This window comes from Gymnoscopelus microlampas (assembly GCF_963454915.1).
Source record: "Gymnoscopelus microlampas genome assembly, chromosome: 3".
Classification (NCBI taxonomy): Eukaryota; Metazoa; Chordata; class Actinopteri; order Myctophiformes; family Myctophidae; genus Gymnoscopelus; species Gymnoscopelus microlampas.
This window is the reverse complement of record NC_139940.1, coordinates 45,302,002-45,328,753: the sequence shown is the minus strand read 5'-3', so window position 1 is coordinate 45,328,753 and position 26,752 is coordinate 45,302,002. Positions and strand designations below refer to the sequence as shown.

The 26,752-nt window shown below is 43.6% G+C and overlaps 1 protein-coding gene across 1 annotated transcript in view; it reads right to left on the bottom strand.

Annotated features, from left to right (window-relative positions):
• LOC311042760 (glutamate receptor ionotropic, kainate 2) overlaps positions 1 to 26,752 on the bottom strand; it is a gene marked incomplete at both ends in the record, with an annotated part of 238,476 nt that overhangs the window by 138,099 nt on the left and 73,625 nt on the right. The window contains 3 exons of the mRNA XM_084053745.1: positions 4,658 to 4,831; positions 9,236 to 9,289; positions 15,871 to 16,052. Of these exons, the coding sequence (XP_083909871.1) occupies positions 4,658 to 4,831; positions 9,236 to 9,289; positions 15,871 to 16,052 (410 nt within the window). The remainder of the gene's footprint in view (positions 1 to 4,657; positions 4,832 to 9,235; positions 9,290 to 15,870; positions 16,053 to 26,752) is intronic.

The following is a 26,752-nucleotide window of genomic DNA, read 5'->3' as shown; positions in this document are numbered from 1 at the left end:
GCCGGACAGCAGAGATATATTATGTTTGAGTTCAACGAGCAACGCATACTAATCCTGCACCTGGTTCCTTTATGCCAACTGTATAGCTTCAATTAATGTGTCTTTGGAGAAGCCCTGCTCGGTGTCGTGGCTTAACATGCACAATGAGAGTGACCTAACAAGCTCCACACGCTCGTTAGCATAATGTCCCTCTGCGTTAATTGCTTTAGCCACGGTCTGATTCATCCAACGCGTGCTAATCTGAAGTGGGCTAAAAAAAACACCCGGACATGACTGTACAAACCGCATTTATCACTCTTAGGTTTGTGGCCATTGGAGTGGAGAGAGTCTGAGGTGGTGTGCGTGTGTGTGTGTGTGTGTGTGTGTGTGTGTGTGTGTGTGTGTGTGGTGTGTGGTGTGTGGTGTGTGTGTGTGTGTGTGTGTGTGTGTGTGTGTGTGGCAGCACATCTGTAGTATCATTATCTCTCATGAGGACAGCTATCTTCTTTCTGTTCTGTCTTTCTCCATCTTATAAGCTTTAAATCATTCAGTGTGGTTGCCTTTAGGCAAGTAGGCTACATGTTAAGCCAACATTGTCACTAAAAGAAACAACGATTAAAAACACCAACAAAACCAAAATGGAGACTGTTGTTGCCTCTAAAGAACAGTACCATTCCCATGATATTTAGTGGTGGAAAAAGAACTCAAAACTTTTACTTTTACTATCAAAATGTATAAAATGTATAAAAATCTTTTGAAAATAGCCGATCTACAAGCTCACAATGCGTCGCAGCGCGACGCATTGTGAGCTTGTAGATCGGCTATTTTCAAATGGCCAAAATGTGTATAGGGCTGAAGTGAGTAATGTACGTTTTGTAATAATAATCAAAATCTACAAAGTAACTAAAGTTTTCAAATGATTGTAGTGGAGTAAAAAAAGTACAATGTTTGCCTCTGAGACGTAGCAGAATAAAAGTAAATGTAGCCTACTGAAAATTGGAAATCCTCCAGTAGTTAAGTTTTAAAAAATCGCACCCTGTGTGAAGGAAGCGGTGCCTTTGATGAGTGGCCTCCTGGTGGCGCTATAATAGGGCGGGGCGGGGCTTCAGCAATTAATGCTCGTCCCTATTGGTGGTGTAAGTCCACATACCAAATTTGGACTTGGTGGCATGCTGCAAACTGGAGTTATAGCTGTTTAAAGCCAGTGGCCTCCTGGTGGCGCTATAATAGGGCGGGGCGGGGCTTCAGCAGTCAATGCTCGTCCCTATTGGTGGTCTAAGTCCACATACCAAATTTGGACTTGCTGGCATGCTGCGAACTGGAGTTATAGCTGTTTAAAGCCCGTGCTCAAACGGACAAACGGACAGACGGACGGACATAGTCAAATATAGAGCGGCTGGCACCGCTAAAAATACCTAAAAATTGCACTTGCGTAAATGTACTTAGTTACTTCACACCACTGTATATTTCAACAACACAACTACAAAACACAACGGTGTACACGGCGGGGGGGGGGGGGGGGGGGGTGAATGCACTCAGCAGTCTTTGTACTATACTAGCTCCCTCCTCGCTTTAGCCATCTGTCATGATCTCCAAGCCCATAAGTTACGGCACATCAGTGGTTCACTACTTAAGCACACACAGGACCGTAAATACGCCGCACAAATGAAGACGTTAATCAAACGTTTACGGAACCTTTCACCATGTCAATATGCATTAGCCCAAAGACTGATTGCCATTCGTCCTAATTAATCAATCCCCGCCTTTCAAACTCGCATGCCATTAATTCAGTGATGAGCGGGGTCACAGTGCAGTCCTCACACACATAAATCTCTCTCTTCGCTTTCTCTCTCTTGTTCCTCTCTGATCCAAAAATAATCCATCCGACCCCGAGACTCGACGCCAAGGCTATAGTGTTTAGACTTCTAGTCTTATGCAGTGAGTGGTGTAAAGTAACTAGGTACACGTACTCTACAATTTTGAGGTGTTTTTTACTTCACTGGATTATGTCCAATTTTCAGTACTTTTACTCCTACTCCACTACATCTCAGAGGCAAACATTGTACTTTTACTCCACTACAATTATTTGAAAACTTTAGTTACTTTGCAGATATAAATTATTACATTATAAAACATACATTAACCACTTTAGCCCTATTTTATACCTAGGCTATTTGAAAATAGCCGATCTACAAGCTCACAACGCGTCGCATCGCGACGCGTTGTGAGCTTGTAGATCTGCTATTTTCAAACATTTTTGTACTTTTACTTTTGGTACTTTAAGTATATTTTGAGGCCAACGCTTTTGTACTTTTACTCAAGTAACATTTTGAACACAGGCCTTTTACGTGTAACTGAGTATTTTTATATTGGTGGTATTGCTACTTTTACTTAAGTAAAATATCTGAGTACTCCTTCCACCACTAGACTACATACAGTCATATGGAGGAGAAGAATACAGGAGGAGTATAAAAAAAAACAGAGCTGTGTAAATAGAAAGATGGCGACAGACAGAGGGCTTATAGTTAGTATGCCATACCTCTGGGAACTAAAAACCACCATGCGAGAGCTCTCAACCAGATCTGTACCTCTGTGCAGCCTATGATTCACAGCTGACACAATTAGCACGGCGCTCACTACACATGTAAAACACACTCTGCACGCTTGTCGCAGCAAACTGGGTCCTTTCCTTCCTTGCCAACTAGAAAAGGTCTCGGCGGAGGGAAAATAAAAAGGCCATGACAACTGAACCATTAATTCTACACACAAAAACGGGGGGTGGGAGGGTGGATCCAACGCGAAACACTCACTCTTTCTTCATGGTTCGACACCATAGATTGTAAAAAAAAAAAAGAATGGACAGCGTTAAGCCCTAGACTCTATCTTTCTATATCGTGTCATATCCTGTCACATATCCTATGCACACGGAAATGAATGCTATTGGTTGGGACCAGAGCAGGGGGGGTGGGGAATGAATGCTATTGGTTGTGTAGCTTGTCAATCAAAAAATCATCACATGGTAGCCACGCCCCTCCGACAGCATACCCTACTTTATCATCAATTTTAAAGTGCATGGGACCATAATTTACCAAAACGCATATCATGGTGATTGAAAGAAGACTTTAAACTAGCAACTGGAAGCATATAGTATTTATGACAATGTTTATTAAGGTAAGAAAATCAAGTCTAAAGTTTGGGAAAAACCCATCCGCTTGAATGGAGAGAAATTCTTTCTGATACCAGCAGGGGTAAAACAGCGAAACCACAGGCCATTCATATGAACTGTCATTTCCTATATAGACTCAATTTACAACTCAGAAGCTGGGCCCTCGTTCGACACCCAAACCATGACTCTGCAAGATTTGTTAAAAAAGACTCTAATGTCACTTACACTACATTCCATTCTTTGTTTCTTTGTTTCTTTCCCTGCCCCTTTCGCTCTCTTTACCTCTCTACCCCCACCCTCCCAACCCCCCACCCCCCCCCCCCCCCCGCACCACAGCCCCATTTCCATTACTCTCCTTTCATTTCCCCTGTGTGGTGTCTCTGGCAAGTTGATATTTTGGCAGAGCTCCCGGATAACAGAGAGCAGTATAAGCGGGGAATGGTGTGCAGCAGTCATTACTGCCGCTGTGTTCTCTAGTCACAGAGGGTCCGCATCACAGTGACATTAGGCCTCCTTGTCATATTTGGGTTCTGATCTCAGCGCCCCCCTGTGGGATGTCAGTTTGTGTGCCTCCCCCCTGCGGGGTGGACATGGAGAATCAACCCCCATCCCACCCACCACCACCCATGGGGTGGACATGGACCAGTCCTGTCTTCTTGATGCTGGAAACAAGACATGACACAGTCATGTATATACCAGCTTGCTGCACGCTTTGTTTTGCCACAATCCAATCTTTTTTTCTCTCTGTGACCGTGTGTGTTTGTGAGTGAGTGAGTGAGTGAGTGAGTGAGCGAGCGAGCGAGCGAGCGAGCGAGCGAGCGAGTGAGTGTGTGTGTGTGTGTGTGTGTGTGTGTGTGTGTGTGTGTGTGTGTGTGTGTGTGTGTGTGTTCCATGTATTCCGTGTATGCATGGCTTGTTCTCATAGACCTGGTTTGCTTATTTCCCTCGCAGAATCTGGCAACATGCACTGCTAGTAGGGTTATGATACCATAACATGGGAGGACGAGACCACCGTTCAGATTATGGGAAGTCTCACCCATTGGCTTAAAGGACAAGCCAATGATGAAAATAGATGTCGAAAACATGTCGTGTAGGTGTTGAGTAGCGCTCTGTCTGTTCGTAGACCAGCCGCTCCTCGAGCAAGCTGGTGAAAACCCTCACATTGATGGAAAGCAACATTGGGGGCAATAAAGTGCAGGATTTGAAAACAGTACAAATAATGAATGGATAAGTGTAGTGTTTATCTTATGTGAGAGCCCATATGTAAGTAATCTACATGGGCTTGCCCACGTCCAACCCATGCCCAGTTAACCCATATGAAAACCATATACAGTAGGACCATCATGATTTGCCCAGTTCAAGCCCAGGCCCCACTTGGTTCCCAAGTAGCCCGCATTGAAACCACGTGGGTCCCATGTGGGCGTGCTGGCTGGGTTGGGACAACATGTGATTTATTATATCCGCTAATTGATTGATTCGTTCATTGATTCATCTTGTGAATGGGCGACTCACGGTCATGAAGCCGTCCAGTAGACCAGAGTCAGGTTTGGGCGGCGCCTGCAGCCTTTCCATGGACCACTTCTCTATGATGGAGGCCACCTGGCTGTTCTCCGTGTTCAGGATCCTAAAGCCGGTCATGTTCACTCCACTGTAGCGGTACGGTTCCACATCCAGAGCAAATAGATCCTGGAGGGGGAGGGGGGGGGCAAACACAACACCACACTGAGAGATACTGTTGACGTGATTTCATTCAACTGAAGCACACGATACAGATGCTCACAAGTATATTGCGTCGCGTTGTAAGCTTGTCAATTGGCAATTTTCAGCCAACTTTCAACCAACTTTCCCCACAATAACAGAAAACAGAAAATACACTAGTATTAAGTACTGAGGGACTCCGGTTACCCATATGGGGTTTGAGTGGTAAAAAAAAAAAAAAGAAAGAAAGGAAAAATGTCATTACTGCATCAAAGGTAATCAACAAACTATACAAAAAAACTGGTCAAATTGTCAAATACTATTACACTTTTTAGTAGACCAACATTGAAGTTAAGCCAGCCATGGGTATAGTGATGTTTTGTTATGGTTTTATCACTCTCTTGTAACTGTCATTTTTTTGTCACAGTTTGGTTTTATTTACACTTTATATAGCTGTACTGTTGTGGTTTATGTATTGTTGAGGTTTATTGCTATGGCTTACTGTTGTAGTGTTGTGGTTTATTGTTGTATTGTTGTGATGTACTGTTCTATTGTTGTTTTATTGTGGTTTATTGTCATATTGTTCTAGTTTATTGTTTTGTCTGAGGTTACATGGCAGTTACAAGTATCTGTTTCTTTCCGTAGTATCTCGTTTTATTGTTATTTAGGGACTACGGATGAGAATTAGCCTCCTTGCTAATTCTTGCTTACACACTCAACAGTACTGAATGCACTTTTATTGCTGTGTTCCATGAATATGTTCTGTCCCTCCCAAATAAACAAATAAGGTATGGGTTCAAACCACAGATTTTCAATGGAATTAGGTTTTGGAAAACAAGTTCTATAGCAAATAAAGGCTTATGACATTAACACATTTTATTCAACGAGATAATCTCCACAATCACTTTTTGAACCACACAGGCAATAAATGGGAGTTTTAAAGAGCACAGAACGGCTTAAAAATGCACGGTCGTAACATTAAAGGCTGTAGTTTATGTTGCAGAATAAAATGTGAGACTTTCCTAGGCTTATGTTAACCACAGACATTAGTTTCTGCATAAACGCTTTGTGGAAAAAAGTGTATCTGGTGAGAGAACCCATTGCGAACTTAATTCCGGGACGTATACTGTTATAGCACTCTATATACAGGGTTATACGAGCTTATTGAAGTAATTCTGCAAGGTTCTGGTTGTGCACACAGCTTAGCGTCAATTGATGCCACGTACCACAAACGTGTGCATACAGTATACACACGCACAGAACGTGACGCACAGTGAACAAGAGTCAACAGCGGAAGGTAAATTCAAAGCTTGGCAGAAAATGGCTGCCATATGTGGCTGGATTTTGCTCAGTGCTGGCTGGATTAGGTTGTCAGCACTAGCTGTCCTGTCTCTCACTGCCAAACACAGACCCTGAGAAAGAAGAAATCTCCCTTTTTTTATTGTCCGCTATTGTAAGTCTGGTCCCTCTCCAGAGCCACACTCATGGTCATGTACATTTAATCTCTCCCCGAAAACGCAAGCAGCGCGTATGATATTTAATTGTCCAGCATAAATCGCATTAAAACCCAATTGCTGCAAAAAAATAAAAAAGAGAGACCGTGAACGGTGTTCCATTTTAAGATGGAAATTGTCTGCCTTTCTCCTCGTCGTGACGAATAGTGCCGACAACTCAAGATTTGAAAGAAGGGACAGGGGGGACAAAAAGTAGTAATGAGCAGAGGGTAGGAGGTGGAGAGAGAGAGAGAGAGAGAGAGAGAGAGAGAGAGAGAGAGAGAGAGAGAGAGAGAGAGAGAGAGAGAGAGAGAGAGAGAGAGAGAGAGAGGTAGATCTGCTACTTTTGATGTGTTTTTGTGACGCTGTGGTGTGATCAAGTAGGGCATTATTTTATGAAAAAAAGCACCCCAGACAGTTTTTAACCCATTGAGACCTGAAGCCGATTCTACATGTCTCCTAAATCTGAACAGTATTCTGAAAAACGTATGTTTCTATATCAGTGGTCCTCAAACTTTTTCATGTCAAGGACCCCCAAAACTATATGTATTTGGCCGCGGACACCATCAAAATATCTTGTTCCAGGGACCCCCCAGAAGCAAAGATTTTAGTTAAAAATGTTCGCTTTAAATATATATATATTCAAAGATTTGCACACATTTTCACGATTTTTCAAAAATAGCAGATCGACAAGCTCGTAGCGCGGCACTCGGTGCCGTGCTACGAGCTTGTAGATCTGCTATTTTTGAATAGCCCAAAGTGCTTTTTAGCTCAAATCTAAAAATGACACAGTTCCAGGTATTAATGGGCTAAGTTGCTTGATTCAGTATTTAGATATTTGATATTCATTTTATCAGACCTGCCCCCTTCCTATACAAACCCATTATAACTTCAAACTCCATTTTTAACATGTGGGATTCATCAAAAACACCCGTCCTTGGTTCTGGTGACTCACCCTGCCCTCCTAATACGTGAGGGGGCCGTGTTTTTTTGATTACTTTTTTCATTTATTTGATTGAATTCTTTTATTATATTACATTTTTTCCATTTTCCAAAAACAATATTAAAAATAAATGAAATAAGTAATTGAAAAAACACGGTCTCCCCACCTATTAGAAGGACAATATCAGTCACCAGAACCAAGGACGGGTGTTCCCGATGAATCTAACATGGTTAAAAATGGAGTTTGACCTTACAATGGGTTTGTATAGGAAGATGGCGTGTCTGATAAAATGAATATCAAATATCTAAATACTGAATCAAAGCAACTGTCCGGGGTGCTCCCAAAAGCCTGAGTAGACGATAAAATGACCAAATGTTTTCTTTTTTAAAGTGAAATATTCCTTTAACACATCGGGTGCCAGAGGTTTATTAAAATATTATACGTTCAGTGCCTGCATTTCTTCCATCCACGTTGATACGTTTCGTGCTGTAGAAGCCCCGACGCGGAAGTGCATGTAAACAGAGCGTGTGTGCGAGACGGCGGAGGGTCCCGACTAACGCCTGGAACAATAATATTTCGAACGCGATCCTCCAGTGCAGCGTGATCGCCGATCGAAAACGGCTCGCTTCCACCACGTTAAAAAGAAATGGAGATTTTAAGCTTTTAGTCAAGGAGATAACATTGGAAAGGCCGACCGGAAGGATTTTTTGACATGGATCCACATCCGGCCTCTCCTTCTCAGAAACTCCTCGGATGATCCCAAAGTTTTGTTTTGGCGCCCCACGTGGGCCCCGCGTATAAAAATAAAACTGGGTCAAAAACGGTCCGGACCGTTTTCGGCACTCCTCGTTTGGATTCTCAAAAAACGGTCCGGACCGTTTTTGGCACACAATGTGTTAAGATCTCAGGCCCACCCAGATGACTCCAGGCCCAGTCAGTCATTAGACACACTATATGCGCCGCTGGGCTGTAGCCTACCTGCTGTACTCAGACAGAGGTCTGTCTATGTTGGGCTGACGAGAAAGTGACAGAGCGTGTATTTCTTCTAAGAGGCATGAGGATAGATGTGACACAGAAGAGAGAGAGAGTGTCGACTTTCATTTTGGCTGCTGGAAGAGAGAGAGAGAGAGAGAGAGAGAGAGAGAGAGAGAGAGAGAGAGAGAGAGAGAGAGAGAGAGAGAGACTTCTAGTTCTGACACTCCGCGGTTGTGTAACTGACGTGGCCGCCGGCCCGCTTCGCAGCACGCCAATCGCTCAACTAACTCTCTCACTTTTCTAGTCCCTCGCGCTTGTACTGTAGGCCTACATGCACACGCACGCACTCACTCACACACACACACACACACACACACACACACACACACACACACACACACACACACACACACACACACACACACACACACACACACACACACACACACACACACACACACACACACACACACACACACACACACACGTTAGCAATTCCCTCGCTAACTCCTTTTTAACGCTCTCATTGCTTTTCGTCTTCCTCCTGCATTCAGGGCAAATAGTTAACCACTTAAACCCTCTATACTTAGTTTATTGGGGTTCCCCCGGGGGGGATTTGGCGAAAATAGCCGATCTGTGGAGCTTGTAGAAATGCTATTTTCACAGAATGTTCACCCCAGAACAGGGAGATGCTAGGGGTTCAAGTAGTATCAAACTCTCATTGTCATAGGATCAGAACACTCTCAAGCTCCAAACGCGGCGCGAAGCGACGCGTTTGGAGCTTGTAGATCTGCTACTTTTGATGTGTTTGAAATTGAATCCTGAAAAGTAACGGTTTTGGACACTGTCGGTTTCCACCCGACAGAGACAATATGTAAAGATGAAGCTTTTTTAAATGCCAAAAATATGTAAAGATGAAGCTCTGAGGTAGACCTGATGTCTATGAGACCGTGTGCAACACAATGCAGCTTCTCTACTTACCAGTGTAGTGAAGATGTAGTGATAATATTCTGTCATCATCCCCATGGCAAGAGCCTGTGTGTGAAGGATAGAGAGTAATACAAAGAGAGAGAGAGAGAGAGAGAGAGAGTTAAGTCAAATGCTTGAAATTGAAAGGGTGATGCCTAATTTATTCTCCATCGTTATTTACACTGGAAACAGCTGATAGCTCTACAAGCTCACACATTGTACGTTTATAGATGCATGTAGTACCGTAGTGTGACAAAGCTTGACAAAAAGCAAGCTTAGGAAAGTCATAGATGCAAGCAGAGATAGAGAGAAGACATTATGTGTGTGTGTGTGTGTGTGTGTGTGTGTGTGTGTGTGTGTGTGTGTGTGTGTGCGTGTGTGCGTGCGTGTGCGTGTGTGTGTGTGTGTGTGCGTGTGCGTGTGTGTTTACACAATGCTTTACCCCTTCCAACTGTATATACTTTCCCCATTTTCAACAGTTTTTATTATATTTTGACACTTGCTTTGGCAATGTAAACGTATGTTTTCTCATGCCAATAAAGCTCCTTTGAATTGAATTGTGTGTGTGTGTAGGCATATATGAGCTATGCATACTGAGCTTTGTGCTCAAGAAATCCATCCATCCATCCATCCATCCACCACACACTAAACATTCCACCCTCCATTCCATTCTATCTCATAAGCTATCTATCTCTCACCATGACTGGCAAAGAAACACATGCAATGGGCAAAGACGAATTAAGCAACATATTGGGTTATACTGTATGAAGGATAATCATATAGCTTTGTGAGATCGATCCATCTTCCAGAAATGCAACGTGAAACTTCCCCATACCAACCGCAGCTTTGAGCATTTAGCCCAACTCGCTGCTAATTAAGGGACATGAGTCACGATAAAAGCTGCGTTCAAATCCTTGCCACCCCCCCCACAGCTGTCTGCTTCAACATGGCCCCCCGCCGGGTTTCGCCTCATATCACACAAGGCTTCCTGTTTTTTTTTCCTCTGTGCTGTGCCGGCTGCCCTGCCTGCCTGCAGAGAGGCATCCATGTTTGCTAACTTGAGAACAGACACTGGTACACTGCACACTGCAACACAATCTGTCTGGGGAAAAGGAAGGGAAAATAAAACATCAGTAGGCCTATTTTGGAGGTCTGTCTAATATAAAGGCTCTTTAATCACTTAACCCATTAAGACCTGGAATTGTGTCATTTTTAGATTTGAGCTAAAAAGCATTATTTTACACTGTGGGCTATTCAAAAATAGCAGATATACAAGCTCATAGCGCGGCACCGAGTGCCGCGCTACGAGCTTGTACATCTGCTATTTTTGAAAGATCGTGAAAATGTGTGCAAATCTTTGAATATATATATATTTTTAAAGCAAACATTTTTAACTCAAATCGTTGCTTCTGGGGGTCCCTGGAACAAAATATTTTGATGGGGGTCCGCGGCTAAATACATATCATTTTGGGGGTCCTTGACATGAAAAAGTTTGAGCACCACTGATATAGAAACATAGGTTTTTCAGAAAACTGTTGAGATTTAGGAGACATGTAGAATCGGCTTCAGGTCTTAAGCCCCATTTTTTTTTTAAATGCGTTTTTATGATGTTTTTGTTGAAAACATTTTTGAATGTCAATTATTGACAGTCTGTCAAACATTTCTCGTGGCCCGGACCGCTGGCCTAGAGGTCCGGGCACCTAGCGTTCGGCCTTTGCTGCATGTCTCTCCCCATCTCTCTCCCCCTGTTTCCTGTGCATCTCTACTATAAAACTATATATATAAAGGCAGAAAAAGCCAATGATGAATGATGAAACCCCACACTGCAGTCAGATAACGACTCTGTGCTCTTTAGTTTTTTTCTCTGCATATCGGAAAAACAATAGATTAGAAAACACGTGATACGTCTTCTTGTACAATATAAATCAATCATTACAAAAATAGGATTTATTCATAAGCGTGTCCACCCGGGCTCTCATTAACTTCAATGCATTCCATCAAACTTCCGGCTCCAGTTGGAGCACGTGTCCTTAGCTTCTTTACATAGCCATGGCTCCATCCACCCCTATTTAACCCATTAAGACCGGGAACGCATCTGTGTCAACTTAAGATTTCTTTGGCTATTCAAAAATAGCAGATCTACAAGCTCATAGCGCGGCACCGAGTGCCGCACTATGATCTGCTATTTATTTTGTTGTATTTTTATTTATTATTTATTATTATATATATATATATTTTTTAAGCGACCATTTTTAACTCCGATCTGTGCTTCTGGGGGGTCCCTGGAACAACATATTTTGAGATGGGGGGGTCCGCGGCCAAATACATATCATTTTGGGTGGTCCTTGACATGGAAAAGTTGGAGCACCACTGATACAGCAACATACTGTTAGGATTTAGAAAACATTTTTAGATACGTATCTATGTGGCCGCGGACCCCCCCATCTCAAAACGTTTTGTTCCAGGGACCCCCCGCAGAGGCGAAGATGTGAGTTACAAATGTTCGCTTTAAAAAAAAAGTATACATATTCAAAGATTTGCACACATTTTCACGATTTTTCAAAAAATAGCAGATCTACAAGCTCGTAGCGCGGCACTCGGTGCCGCGCTATGAGCGTGTATATCTGCTATTTTTCAATAGCCCAAATAAATCGACACAGATGCATTCCCGGTCTGAATGGCTTAAGCTTGCCACGATGCTTGGTGACACAACAGGTCACTAAGGAGGGACTGGGCCAGGTGAGCCTTGCAGCTGGCTAAACCACTATGACTCACAGATTAGGGACGCATGGGGGGGAAATGGGGGGGATGATTAAATGGTAGAGAAGAGGAAGGAAGGAAGCGGAATGGGTTGTTTGGTATCAGACAGGGTACTGTACCAAGAGAGAGAGTCCAGGTGGGCTTGAAAGAGCCCCTCCAGCATGTTATGATTATACACTGTTTGTTCCATCGGGGGGGGGGTCGACCCGCATTCAGCGATGACTCACACATGCTGCATAAGCCATAAGCCCGGTCCCTTGACAGGGCCACGCATGACCGAGCACAGTCAAATAATAAGCCTTAAATAAACCTTAAGGGAATATGTGAATTATGCTTTCTTGTTGTTTCTTTTTTTTCTTCTTTTTAGACCGCCAGCTTCCGTTTGTAATCGAGACCGGGAGGTAATAGATTACGTTACATGTGACAAGCTATAATTCTTCTGTTTAAAGGAGTAGTTCACCCCAAAAATATATATATTTTCTATCAATTTACACACCCCATGAAGCATTGAATTCGCGGAGACTTTTTTTGTTTTTTGTCACATTCCTAAGCTAATCATTTGATGACCGGTGTTCTCTCCTACCGGAAACATTAGCATCATGGGGTGTGTAATTGATAGAAAAAATATATTTTTTGCGTGAACTACCCCTTTAATAAAGAGCTGGAGAGACATGGAGACTCCTGCTACTACTGAACAAACACTCTATTGCAATGAGTACTACAAACAGAATTTTGAGCTATTTAACCCAAAAAAAATCACTTACTCTACCCTATATATTAATGCCAATACTTCTCCGTACTTTTACGTTTTCCACCACCGAGCGTCTGACAATGGGGCTGAGAGGTGGTTAGAATCCCTAAATGAGTGACGTGACGTGTAATGAGCACATCAGAGCGGAGGAGAGGAGACTGTCATTACCTCTCATTAGCGGGGCTTTCTCTCCGACATTACTAACGACACGAGACCTTGACCTTCCCCGGCAATCCGCCGCGCACTGGCATTGATTAACCCATTCAACCCGGGAACGCATCTGTGTCATTTTTTAGATTTCTTTGGGCTATTTTTTTTTTTTATCATGAAAATGTGTGCAAATCTTTGAATAATATTCAAAGATTTGCACAAAAGTATATATTATATACTTTTTAAAGCGAACATCTTTTACTCTGTTATAACTACTGGGGGGTCCCTGACACATATTTTGAGATGGGGGGTCCACGGCCAAATACATATAATTTTTGGGAAATTAGAGCAACATGCGTTTTTTCAAAAAACTGTTAGGATTTAGAAGACATTTGTAGAATCCCCCAGAAGATTTGAGTTAAAAAATGTTCGCTTTAAAAGTATGTAGCTATTCAAAGACCCACGATTTTTACAAACAAATAGCAGATCTACAAGCTCATAGCGCAGTATATCTGCTATTTTTTAATAGCCAAAGAAATCTAAAAATGACACACAGATGCGTTCCCGGTCTTAATGGGTTAAGAACCCTGGGAGAGGGACGGTAGTGCCGGGGCTGAATCATGTTGTCTTTAATGTTTGATAAATCCTGGAAGCATGAGGAATATGAATTGTTCAACTGAGTCTTTTTCTGCTAGGTCTGCTACGTAGCATAAGTCCAGCAGGCTGACACTGAGGAGGAACCTGTACTGTGTATTGTGAACGCCACTGGTGGAAGAAGTGCTCACATTTTGCAGCAATACCACTATGTAGAAATACTCTGTTACAAGTAAGTCTGGCATCAAATCCAGTACAGTACGTGAGTAAATGTACTTAGTTACTTTCCACCACTGGTGAACGGGTACTGTGTGTACAGGTACTGTTTACTGTGTACAGGTACAATGTATTGTGTACATGTCATAGAGACAGTAAAAAAAGGATGGACAAAGTTACGCCCGTAGACTCTACGGACCGTAAATGAAGCCTATTTTTCAGCAATTTCAAATCCGCCATCTTTCTATCCACCTGTTTCCTAGGCTTTTCACTTCCTGTGTGTGTTCCACTTCCTGTCAATTTGATCCAATGAAATCCAATGAAACTGGTCAGATGACTAATGATATCCAATGAAATCCGACAGGAAGTGGAAAACACACAGCCTAGGAAACAGGTGAATATCTGGAACATGGAAATGAATGAATGCTATTGGCTGGGACCAGAGCGGGGGTGGGGAATGAATGCTATTGGTTGTGTAGCTTGTCAATCAATCAAATCAAATCACAAGGTAGCCACGCCCCCTCCTACAGCATACCCATACTTACCACAACGCATGTCATGGTGATTGAAAGAAGACTTTAAACTGTAGCGACTGGAAGCATATTGTATGAAATGTTTATTAAGGTAATACAATCAAGTCTAAAGTTTGGCAAAAACCCACCCATTTTTTCCCCCCAAAAAAAATGTATCCCACGATTTTTGTAACTCATTTTTTCACCCAGTGCCAATTGCCTATGTAATCCTGGGCGCTACACTCCCTCTGCCAGCCTAGGGAGAGCCTAGAGCCGAGCTCATGCTCCTTCAAGGCATGAGAGCCACCCACCCTCTTGAATGGAGAGTAATGTAATAAAGTAACACCAGCAGGGGTGAAACCGCGAAACTACAGGCCGTTCATACATGTATGAATCACTTCCTATTCAGCCTCAATTTACAACTCAGAAGAAGCTGGCCCCTTGGTGCATGTACCGTGCACTGAGGCAAAGTCCCATATGTTTGCACAACAGCTACCTTCTGCAGGCTAATATACTACTAAAGCCCTATTCACACAGGACTAGTATTACCCAGGGGCCTGGTGTAATTCAGAAATTAACCCCCCACGCCTGTGTTCCGTGCGGCGCATAATCATTCATACGGGATAAACACAGTCTGTGTGACATCCAAACTAGTTTCCTCCGTAACCACGTATTTAACAGCACGAGCAAACGGCTGCTGAGAAGAAAAAAAGAGGCATTTGACATGCGAAAAAAGACACTTGCAGTGTGAGGTGAACCATGTTACCAAAAGCAATTGGTGAAACGACACGTAAGTTGCACGATCAATTCTCGACCGGCAAGGGAGATATCAGGCCTGCTTGGGTCAGATATCACCAGCGGTTCTCAACCAGTGGTCCGGGGACCACCAGTGGTCCTTGAGTGGGTTCCAGGTGGTCCCCAGCTAAATGATAAGAGAGTTGGTAACCAAATTGGACCCTTATTAGATTTTAATTTAACTCTTGAGCGTAAAATGAAACCAAATGGACCCGTAAGGGTCCATTTGGTTTCATTTTACGCTCTCAAGAGTTAAATTATTGTTAAACATATGCATTACTTTTTGATCAACGTTTGCCTGTTATCTCTCCTATTGGTACCACATCAATACAGCATGGAATATTCCAATTCTTGGTTCTGAGAGTCTAAATATCATCAAACGTTGGTCCGTGGTAGCCCGGCATGGCCAGACTAATATCACTGCATAGATATTAGTCTGGAATCTCTGTTTCGAACCTGCATTTCCAAGGGGCGAATTAAAATAATGCCTCTGGTGATAAACCCGCCCCATATTTGCAATACTGGGTCCTGATTGGTCCCTCGTTACTTCGGAGGGAGTGCAATCCAATCATAACTGAGCGGTGCTAGTCCATTTCTTTTTTTGTTGCAATTGCAGAATAGTCTGGTTTCCAGGCTAGGTCCGTGGCTCAAATGCAGACTAAATAATGGACCTTGATATGAAAAGGGTTGAAAAGCACTGGGCCACACACACACACACACACACACACACACACACACACACACACACACACACACACACACACACACACACACACACACACACACACACACACACACACACACACACACACACACACACACACACACACACACACACACACACACACACACACACACACGACACCTACCTGCTTTAGGATCCCGGCGGCCATTTCATGGCCACAGTCGAAGATGATGTGGAACTCTTTCCCCCTCTTCATCTCCTTCAGGAGAGGCTTGGCGTCCTTGGTATCGGCCGGCAACTGGCGGATCTTTAACCGGATGTTGTAGCGAGACGGAGCCTTGATGAGCTCCTGTAACCGGATCAGACCTTTGGAGAAAGAAGAAAAGAACACAAAATAAAACATTTTCAATGTCTTTTTTCTCTCTTCTCACACAACAGTGAGTCGTCGCCATTGGAGAAATTAGTCCCAATTGTGTCCCTGGCAGTGTGTTCCTTTTTCTAAATGGAAGCCACAAATATGTGTCTACGTGGAGTAATTGAGGTAACGAGTGCGCCCCTATTCATTTGGCAGCCTTGCTCATAATTAGAGTCAGTGGCGAGGACGCTTTGAGAATATATTATTTCCATGCACTGCCATTTCATTTCTAATGAAACCCATTTGACACTCCCCTTGAACTCAGCACCCTGCGCCCGTCCATCCAACTACTCCCTCCCACCTTCTCTCATTCTTCTCCCACACACAGAGCGTGATTCCTTCTCCTTTCTTACAGGCCCTCACAAAAATGGACTTAAGTACAGTACTTGAGTAATGTACTTACTGTAGTTACTTTACACCACTACACACACACACAGTATGCACTCTCTCTCTCTCTCTCTCTCTCTCTCTCTCTCTCTCTCTCTCTCTCTCTCTCTCTCTCTCTCTCTCTCTCTCTCTCTCTCTCTCTCTCTCTCTCTCTCTCTCTCTCTCTCTCTCTCTCTCTCTCTCTCTCTCTCTCTCTCTCTCTCTCTCTCTCTGAAGATTTCTATCAATAGGTGACCTGACATTCATCATTCATCATAGATTCTGTTCACCATCGATCGCCGCGTGCGTTCCTTACAAAAGGCCAATCAGCGTTCCACGCAGGATGTGTGTGAAGTGAACCTTGCTAAAAAAAAAGGGGGGAATTGAGCGTGTAAGAGGCCTCCAGTAAAGCACAAACATCTCAATTTCCGATATGCAAGCAAAGCAAAGCTGCTTTCGACATTCATGAGGAATAATCGCCATGCCCTCCTCCCCCTTTCGCTCATCCACAGCCGTCGATCAATAGCATAGTTCGAGGCTTTTTTTACGCCGCAGAGGATCCGCCGATGGCGGAGCCGCCACTAGCGCCACTTCCCTCCCTCCCTCCCTCCCTCTCGTTGCCCGCGGCCCACCATAGTCCCCCAGCTGTTCTGGCCTGTGGCACTATTTGTTTACTTCCTGATGCACCAGATGAGTGCACTGCACTGTGGGAGACCGCCAGCCCTGCAGCCTGTGTGTGGATGTTTCGTTCGTTTGCAGCCGGTCCCTAGTCTTCATTAAATCATTGAGGCCTGAGGTTCCAATTCTGCAAAATGGCTTCTAAATCCTGTCTTCTAAAAACGGTTTTCTGAAAAACGTATGTTTCTATATCAGTGCTTTTCAAAAAAAATCATGTCAAGGACCCACAAAATGATGACGTATTTGACCGCGGACCCCACCTCAAAATATTTTGTTCCAGGGACCCCCCCCAGAAGCAAAGATTTTAGTTAATGTTCACTTTAAAACAATATATTCAAAGATTTGCACACATTTTCACAATTTTTCAAAAATAGCAGATCTACAAGCTCGTAGCGCGGCACTCGGTGCCGCGCTATGAGCTTGTATATCTGCTATTTTTGAATAACCAAAGTGTAAAACAATGCCTTTTTAGCTCAAATCAAAAAGTGACACAGATGCGTTCCAGGTCTGAATGGGTTAAATCAAACACTCTGTCGCACTCTGATGATGATCCCCCACAGTGGAAAACCCTGTTGCACGCTGGCGATGCGTCATTGCCCGTGACAAAGTGGACGCAGTTGTGCGGAGGAGGGCTTAAACGCAAGATGATTTTGGTGCGATAAAAAGAAAGATACCGTGGACAGGGTTGGAGCAAGGAAGGTTTGGAAAGGAAAAGACGTGCAGTCTGTCCATTCTCTAGATATATTGGTGGCAAACCTCGCACAGAAGTTTGATGAAATACTACATTGCAGCAGTGTTGATTTTGATTTAGTTTTAGTCACAGTCTTTTAAATAAAATTCCATTTAGTTTTAGTCATATTTTAGTCATCTGAAATGTTTTAGTCTTTGTCTAGTTTTAATCGACTAAATATCATAAGACTAGTCGACTAAATCTACAGTTGATTTAGTCGACTAAAATGTATTTTGGCGGTGCCTTGCGTCGTAATGAATGATTTTACACTTTTGCATGCTGAAAATAGCCGATCTACAAGCTCACAACGCGTCGCAGTCAGAGCGCAACACCCGAGCGCAACCGAACATAAAATGACTTGTCTTGTAGTTCTACTGGATCTCTTCTCCATTAGTCCCTCCCTAACATTTTAGTCTAGTTTTTATTTGTTAACAAAATTGGAAATATATTTAGTCTAGTTTTAGTCAACGTATCGTAGTTTTTATTTCGTTTATATTTAGTTTTAGTCAGTCAAAAAAGGTAGTCGCCGAACATTTTTCGTCATAGTTTTAGTCGACGAAATCAACACTACATTGCAGTGGATGGAGCCGTCTGGACCAGCTCATGAACAAACATTATTTCTGAACGATTGCGACCGTTGTCATATAATCGGTTCAAGAATATAAAAGAAGACATATCACACATTGTTTTCTGCTGAGTTGCTTTTCGATGTGTACACTGTATAATTCTATAGAGGTATCTGAAGACCACAAAGTAAGTTTCTGAACGGCCACGGTATGGCGAGACTGTCCACCATTTTCCTGTCTGGCAGCCAAATCTCGCGATACCTCCGAGACAGAAACGATACCTGCCGCTGTTTAGATGTCTCAATAAGATGATGTACTGTGCACATCAAAAAGCAAGTGATTAGAAAACAACCTGTGATATGTCTTCTTTTATATTCCTGAACCGATTATATGACAACGGTCGCAATCGTCAAATAATGTTTGTTCATGAGCTGGTCCAACCGGCTCCATCCACTGCAATGCATTTCATCAAACTTCCGGTGCGAGCACGTATTTTTTCCTTTCAAAACCTTCCTAGGGAGTTTGGACGTAACTTGGCAACTGATATGCTAAACAGAATGGGAATCGAGTTTCATGCTCATGCATGTGGGTCCACACACACACACACACACACACACACACGTGGAGTGAGAGTGTACCTTTTGCGTGTGTGCGTGTGTTTTGAGTCGAGTCCAATCTCATCCGAGGCTAACTCGCTGTTGCGTGAGGCTGTCGGAGAAGAAAAACAGCCTCTGCCCGCCCGGAGTAGCGATCTCTGTTTTACGGTTAGTTAGTTAACATCGATAAAAACTGGCCGACACCTCCGACTGCTCCATTCGCTCATCATAAACATGCATCGGGGGCATCTCTCTCTCTCTCTCTCTCCCCCCCTATCTCTCCTATGCTGTCTTCCCCTGCCATTCTGCATGGGTAATTCCTCCCTCATGGCACCGACTGCGAGCGCTTACAGGCGAGACCACAAGAATCTGGAGAGAGAGAGTGAGCGAGGGGCCGGGGGAATATATAAAAAGGAGAGAAGTGGGGTGACTGTCAACGCTGATCAGTATTGACTATGTTTAATGCCCGGCGACTGGCTCCAGGATCCATATTTAACTCTGCATGAATATTTCATCTGCTCTAAACGTTTATTAGGGGCCCGTCGAGGAGTCTCCTGAGCGTAAAACGGAACGTCTTGCCGCGTGATAAATAGCCGAGCGAGCGAGGCGGCGGCAGCAGCGCCCCCCTGAAGCGTTCCCCCCTTTCCTTCCAAACTTCAGCCCAGAACGTTCCGCCTCTCTGACAGGAGGGAGCAGCAGTCTCTCTGCTCGGTAGCTCAATCATCATTGTCGCCGACGCTAAAGCCCCCCAGACGCCTGTGAGACACACTGGTTCCAGACGAGCATGCCATTGCAAAAAAAAACGGGCCCTGGGCAGATTAGGTCTGACCCCTCTCAATAGAGATTGTGTTTCTCTATCACGATGTACTTAAAGTACCGTAAATTTCGGACTATAAGCTGCGACTTTTTTCCCATTTTTCGACCCTGCGGCTTATATAACGGTGCGGCTTATCTATGGATTTATATAGCTAACGGCCACTAGGGGACTTCCTAAATATAGGGATTTTACACCCGCGGCTTATAGTCCAGTGCGGCTTATATATGTAGAAATCATTCAATTTAGCTCACAACGCGTCGCAATGCGACGCGTTGTGAGCTTGTAGATCGTCTATTTTCAAATAGCCTAGGTATAAAATAGGACTAAAGTGGTTTATGTATGTTTTATAATGTAATCATTTATAGCTGCAAAATAACTAGTAACTAAAGTTTTCAAACAATTGTAGCGGAGTAAAAGTACAATATTTGCCTCTGAGATGTAGTGGAGTAGAAGTAAAAGTATTGAAAATTGGAAACACTCCAGTAAAGTAAAATGACCTCAAAGTTGTACTCAAAGTACAGTACTTGAGTAAGAGCACATGTACTTAGTTACTTTCCACCACTGCACTGTTGCATGATGGGACTTTTAGAGCCGATGTGTCACTGAGCCGGCGGGCCGGAGGTCAAGGTTAATGTGACCCTTCGCACCTCGCCCAGGCTTGTTTATGTTCGATTAAACGTGCCGAACAAATTGAACAAAGATTAAAACCGCTTGGCGGTCAAGAGGTTTTTTTTCCCGTCGGCACTAGAGGAATGAAGAGATGTTCTACGTTGTATTTCTACCCTATTATAGAAATGATAAATGCCAATCATACTGTAGGGTTACTGGTTCCTCCATTAGTCAGGTCACATAAGTACTATAAGCTCTAAAACCCCTCTCCCCTATGAAAAAAGAAATGGGCACAATACTGTACCTTTGCATTGACTACTATTTATGCTATTTATACTTACTTTACTTGTTCACAAATGCTACTGTAAAGTACTGTATTATTTATATAGCATAGTCATACTACAATACTTTGATAGTACTACACACAGTAAATGCTTACATTTGTATAGTTATTACCACCCTACTCTGTTTTGGCCCTTTTTGTCCCATAACGTGCTTACAATGGTGTGTGTGCATTTTGTTAAGTATATTCAGTGTGAAGCACATGCTCCAGACACCCTTCCCTGTGATGCACTGAGGTGTGTAATACCTACAGCATGCAAAGCATCAATACTCTTGGCCAATGCAGTGGTTCACTTCTCATGTATTTGGCCGTGGACCACCCCGGCATCGGAAAACATTCTGTGCCAGGGACCCCCTAGACAAGCTTTGTGTTTGTTAAAGCAGCACTATGTAACTTTCCTCTTCTACCACCGGATTTGAACCCGGTTTCCTGCGCAAGTGCTGACATTTTTACCATTGAGCTAATAGAGCCAGGCCTGCTTGCTCGGGGGGGATAAATTGAATCTTGACCATCAGGTAAAAATTCATGTCAGATCCTGTGTCTATAGGTGAGACATGACAATTTTTTAATAGATTTTTGTAACCCATTTTTTTCACCCAGTGCCATTTGCCTAAGCTTGTAATCCTGGGTGCTACTCTCCCTTTGCCAGCCTGGGGAGAGCCCCGAACTGAGCTCATGCCCGGCTGACCAGGGGGAGGCAGTATAGAGACCAGGATTACTGCATGTTTTTGTGAGGGTACCTATCTTTTGAAAAATTGTGAAATTCTATACAAATGTCGTCTAAAACTGTTTTTTGAAGAAAAAAAATATATATGTACAGTATCAGTGGTTCTAAAACGTTTTCATGTCAAGCACCCCCAAAATGTATTTGGCCACGGACCCCCATCTCAAAATATGTTGTTCCAGGGACCCCAAGGAGCAAAGATTTGAATTAAAAATCTTCAATTATATATTCAAAGATTTGCACAAATTCAAAAACAAATAGCAGATCTACAAGCTCATACTGTGCCGCGCTATGAGCTTGTATATCTGCTATTGTTTTAACAGCCCAAAGTATAAAATAATGGTATAAGTGGTTACACAGAATTTCGTTCCCGGACTTATGGGTTAAAGTACAAGCCGCAGTCATTAATTAATTCAGCACATCTGGTGAGATGCGTGCTTGGTGTGAGCTGTTGTCTTAACACCTTGTCACAGCGCTCCGTACAGCTGTTTTCATTAGTGCACTGTCATCATCAGCAACGAAATGGCAGCTAAAAGACAAGCCAACAAAACAACCACAGACATAATGCAATACAATACGTAATACAAATACAATAAGTATTTGTGTTTTCCAGGTTAACTTTTACTCTGTCATTCTCAGTGGTACTCACTAGTAGAATAAACGCAGCAGAGTAGCACTGCCCGAAGAAGACCAGATGCCGAATATCTCCCTCAAAAATACCGGCTATTTTTGAAACATTGTGAAAGTGGTGAACCCCTCAACACCCGGAAAAGGAAAACCTCATCCATTCTTTAATTTCCTCCCGTTTGGACTATATTGTAATTCCTTGTTTATTACCCTGAGTCGCTCGTTTATACAACCGCCTCCAGCTGGTGCAGAATGCGTCCGCTGGACTTTTAACTAATACATTATTTGGAAGGTCACACATCACACCTGTGCTTGCTTCATTACATTGGCTACCAATTGACCGTAGAATTGATTTTAAAATGATTTTAATCACCTATAAAGCTCTCCACGGGCGGGCCCCCAAATTACTTAACCAAACTACTGTGCCCCAAGGTCAAACAAAGGCCTTCTCACAGTCCCTATATAACGAGGATGAAAACCAATGGCGATCGAGCGGTTTGAATCCCGGTAGTTACATACGGAGCTCGTACAGAGTTTGCTTTTCCACTGGATTGGGGGGACTGAACGCAGCAGAGCAGCCCTGCCTGAAGACCTACCTAATATCTTCCTTAGCAAAGCGGGATTCCCCTTTGTATGAGCGGTAGATTAGTTTGTTTTCCCACGCATGGAGAGACGAGGTTTTAGAATTCAGGTGGTTACACTCCGTTAGCAGATGCATTGTGACAATGATGTGGTTTTTAATTGAATAATTAGCGTTAGTTACTGCCAGAGATAGTTCAGCCAAGAAAATGACAATACACATAATCTTCACCTTAGGAAAATCACAAAACAATTAAGGAAAAAACTAGAGAGAAAACGCTTATGGCTGTTATTAGCATCTCAGCGCAGCGGGCACGAGCAGAATGATCACGGCACTTTGTGAGGAGCTCAGCGAGGCCCTTCTCTCTAAACAATCTGTGGTGGTGGAGCGTGTGATGGGAACGGGGCCCGCTGGTGTGTGGAGCACTCACACACACACACACACACACACACACACACACACACACACACACACACACACACACACACACATCAAATTGAAACAGATTACTGGAGGGGTCCTGGGACTCACTCCACCAAGGCTCAGTACCACCACGAAAGTTACTCAGCTCTCAAGTACACTTAGAGGACTCCCAGGGTAAGAAAACATTACACACATTGTGACACGAGCCTGGGGGGACATACCAAAGCCTATATCGCCTGTGCTATAACCACGCGCCCGCGTCTGTGACCAACGCGGAGCTGCCTCTCGCCTAAAACAACGGCGGACAATTTTTTTGTCCGATAAAGCAGAGTTTTACACCACGACGGAGGTGCGCCGTCTCAAGCGAACTTGAGCCACGAGAGGCACCACCGAGTGAGCTAAAGCGAGCAAGTCGCCATGCCGAACGTTCTCATGAGCCGACTCAAGTGTCTACTGGCCAATCACAGCACGTCCTTGCACAAGCGGTATAGGCTTTGGGATGACGTCAGCCGCGGGGCATTCATGATCAGCCTATAGCACTACGCATAACTCCCAATTTTCTTGCGATAAGATTTATTTTTTGTTTTCCCCATATCAAACCCAAAACAGAACACAGCTCCGCCCTTGGTAAGTCCTGAGGTTCAGCTAACTGAGAGACCAGGGATATGGCCCATCCTCCATCCAAATCCCACACACACACCGAAGCCCTCGGAAAGCTGGGTGACTTTATTTTCCTACTTTTGTCAAACGAGCCATATATCGTCTCTGTCGGGTGGAAACCTATTATGTCCAAAACTGTAACTTTTCAGGATTCAAATTTACAAAAAAACACAAAAAGTTAAAATATGGAGACACTGTAAGAGGTTTCTGCCCGACAGCAACAATATATACTGTAGATCGAGTCACCCGACACGCAATCAGCCGGATCATTTCCTGTAAAAACATGCTGTCATACTAGGACCCCCCCCCCCCCTCTCCCACCGGCCTGGCCTTTCATCTAACGCAATTAAAAAAATGTCAGCCGCGAGGGGTCACGGCCGCTCCCACAAAAAAGCATGACACGCATCAGCTTTGGAGTAAATTACCTCTTTACTGTGGGAAGCCATGCAGCAAAATGGTTGTTTGTTGTACTTTTTTTCTTTCACAATCTTTCTGTCAGAAACCGGCTCCAACAAGGAGGGTTATTGCACACCAGTGTTGCCAGATTTCGCGAGAGAGATAAGCAACCAAGTCAATGAAAACAAGCCCAAAAGAAGTGACTATATTATAAAGGCCACATGAGCACTTTAAAGCCCTAATAAGCAACGACACTTTACAAACAAAGCCCTCAAAAACCGCAACCTACCAATATTTACAAGCGACGTTACAGAAAAACAAGCCCAAAGTGGCTTCAGATAAGCAGACATGGCAACGCTGTTGAACACCATGCCCTGACAGAGAAGCGGGAGAACAGAGAGTGCTTGGGAGGTGAGACACACTGAATGGAGCCATGCCTCTACAGTCTACACTACACGGAGGGGTTGTATAAATCCTCTTCTTCTATACAGGACCCCTCTGTCACCACCACTCCCCCTGGGATTTGCTGCAGGAAGTGGTTGTCATAGAAACCTGGCCATAAACAGAAGAGTGGGCAGTTAAAGTGTCACTCTCTCTCTCTCCCCCCACCCACCCACCCATGCTATGAGGTCATTACTACATGGTCGACCACCGGTGTTGGACAAAGTATATGTACTCATGTAAATACTCAAGTGCATGATGTATTGCCATTTTGAATATTTATTCACCAAGAAAAATTGGTAACGCATTTTCAACAATAGTGAAAATAGCAGATCTACAAGCAGATCTACACACTGTGCGCTTGTAGATCGGTTATTTTCACTATATTTGAAATAGGGCTTAAGTGGTTCATTCATAATATATTTTTGTAAGTACAGAATGTACTGTAGAAGAGTCAAAAGTACAACATTTCTATTTGAACTGTATAGCGGAGTGAAAGTCATGAGCTTCCAAAAATACTTGAGTACTGTTCTCTAATCTAAGTCCAGTACTCAAGTAAAGGTACTTCGTTACTGTCCACCAGTGCTGTAAAGTAACTAAGTACATTTACTCAAGTATTGTACTTAAGTAAACTTTTGAGGTGTTTTTACTGTATTTTAAAATGTCAGTACTTTTACTTCTAGTTACTTAGATTTGGATTATTATTACAAAATGTACCACTTCAGCCCTATATACGATTACAGCCATTTGAAAATAGCCGATCTACAAGCTCACAATGCGACCATCACTGCTGTCCACCACCACTGATGGTCAGCCTAGAAAGGACACAACCAGTCTCAGCAGTCCACGCCCCTCCCCAGGACCTTAACACCCAAACCATGCCTAAACGTAATCCTACTAACAGCTCACCGATCAATAAGAACGCCCTGGCTGTCAATAAATGTAATTGAATTAACCCCATGCCTTCTTTCTTCCTTCCTTTAGGGTGGCCATCTAGTAACGACCCTGTCGTAAACCCTATGTCATATTACAACACCATCACCTGCTGAACATGACAGATTGTCAAGTGAAAAGGGTCACCCGCCCTAAATTAGGCATAAATTAGTCTTAAGGGACAGTAGAGAAGTGGTCCCCACCCAACCTTCTTTCCTTGGACCCCCCCCCCCCCTCCCCCTTCTTACATCTGCTAATTCTAGGTGCTTGTCAGGGTGGGGGGTCCCCAGTTCAAATTATGATTATTTTGGGGGGGTCTGAATAGGCCAGAATAGGTTGAGAACCACTGCAGTAGAGCAGGAGTCTTCAACGTTTTTCAGCCCAAGGACCCCCTAGCTGAGAGATAGATAAAGCAGGGACCCCCCACTTACATATTGGATGCATGTTGTGTGTAAAAAAATATATTTTCAGGTAGTTAACCTCTACAACCCTCAATATTTAGTCAACTTTACCGTTGGCTCTGAACTTGGTCTGCTCTTTTTTCCCCCCTACACTGACTCTCCTAGGGGTCCGGGACCCCCTGTTGAAGACCCCATGCTGTAGAGGATGGTGAAGGTGTGTGTATAAGGAGAAACATATGGTTGCACCGCAAGGGTCGTTCTCTCCCAGAAACTAGTGTTTTATCCCATTAAGACCTGGAACGCATCTGTGTCACTTTTTGATGTGAGCTAAAAAAACATTATTTTACACTTTGGGCTATTCAAAAATAGCAGATCTACAAGCTCATAGCGCGGCACCGAGTGCCGCACTATGAGCTTGTATATCTGCTATTTTTGAAAAATCATGAAAATGTGTGTAAATCGTTGACTATATATTCTTTTAAACCGAACATTTTTAACTCAAATCTTTGCTTCTGGGGGGTCCCTGGAACAAAACATTTTGAGATGGGGGTCCGCAGTCAAATACATATCATTTTGAGGGTCCTTGACATGAAAAAGTTTGGGAACCACTAATATAGAAACAGATGTTTTTTCAGAATAGTCTTAATGGGTTAAGGTACAAGCCGCTCTCTCTCTCTCTCTCTCTCTCTCTCTCTCTCTCTCTCTCTCTCTCTCTCTCTCTCTCCCTCATGACCTAATCATACTTCCCGGCAGTAGCAGCG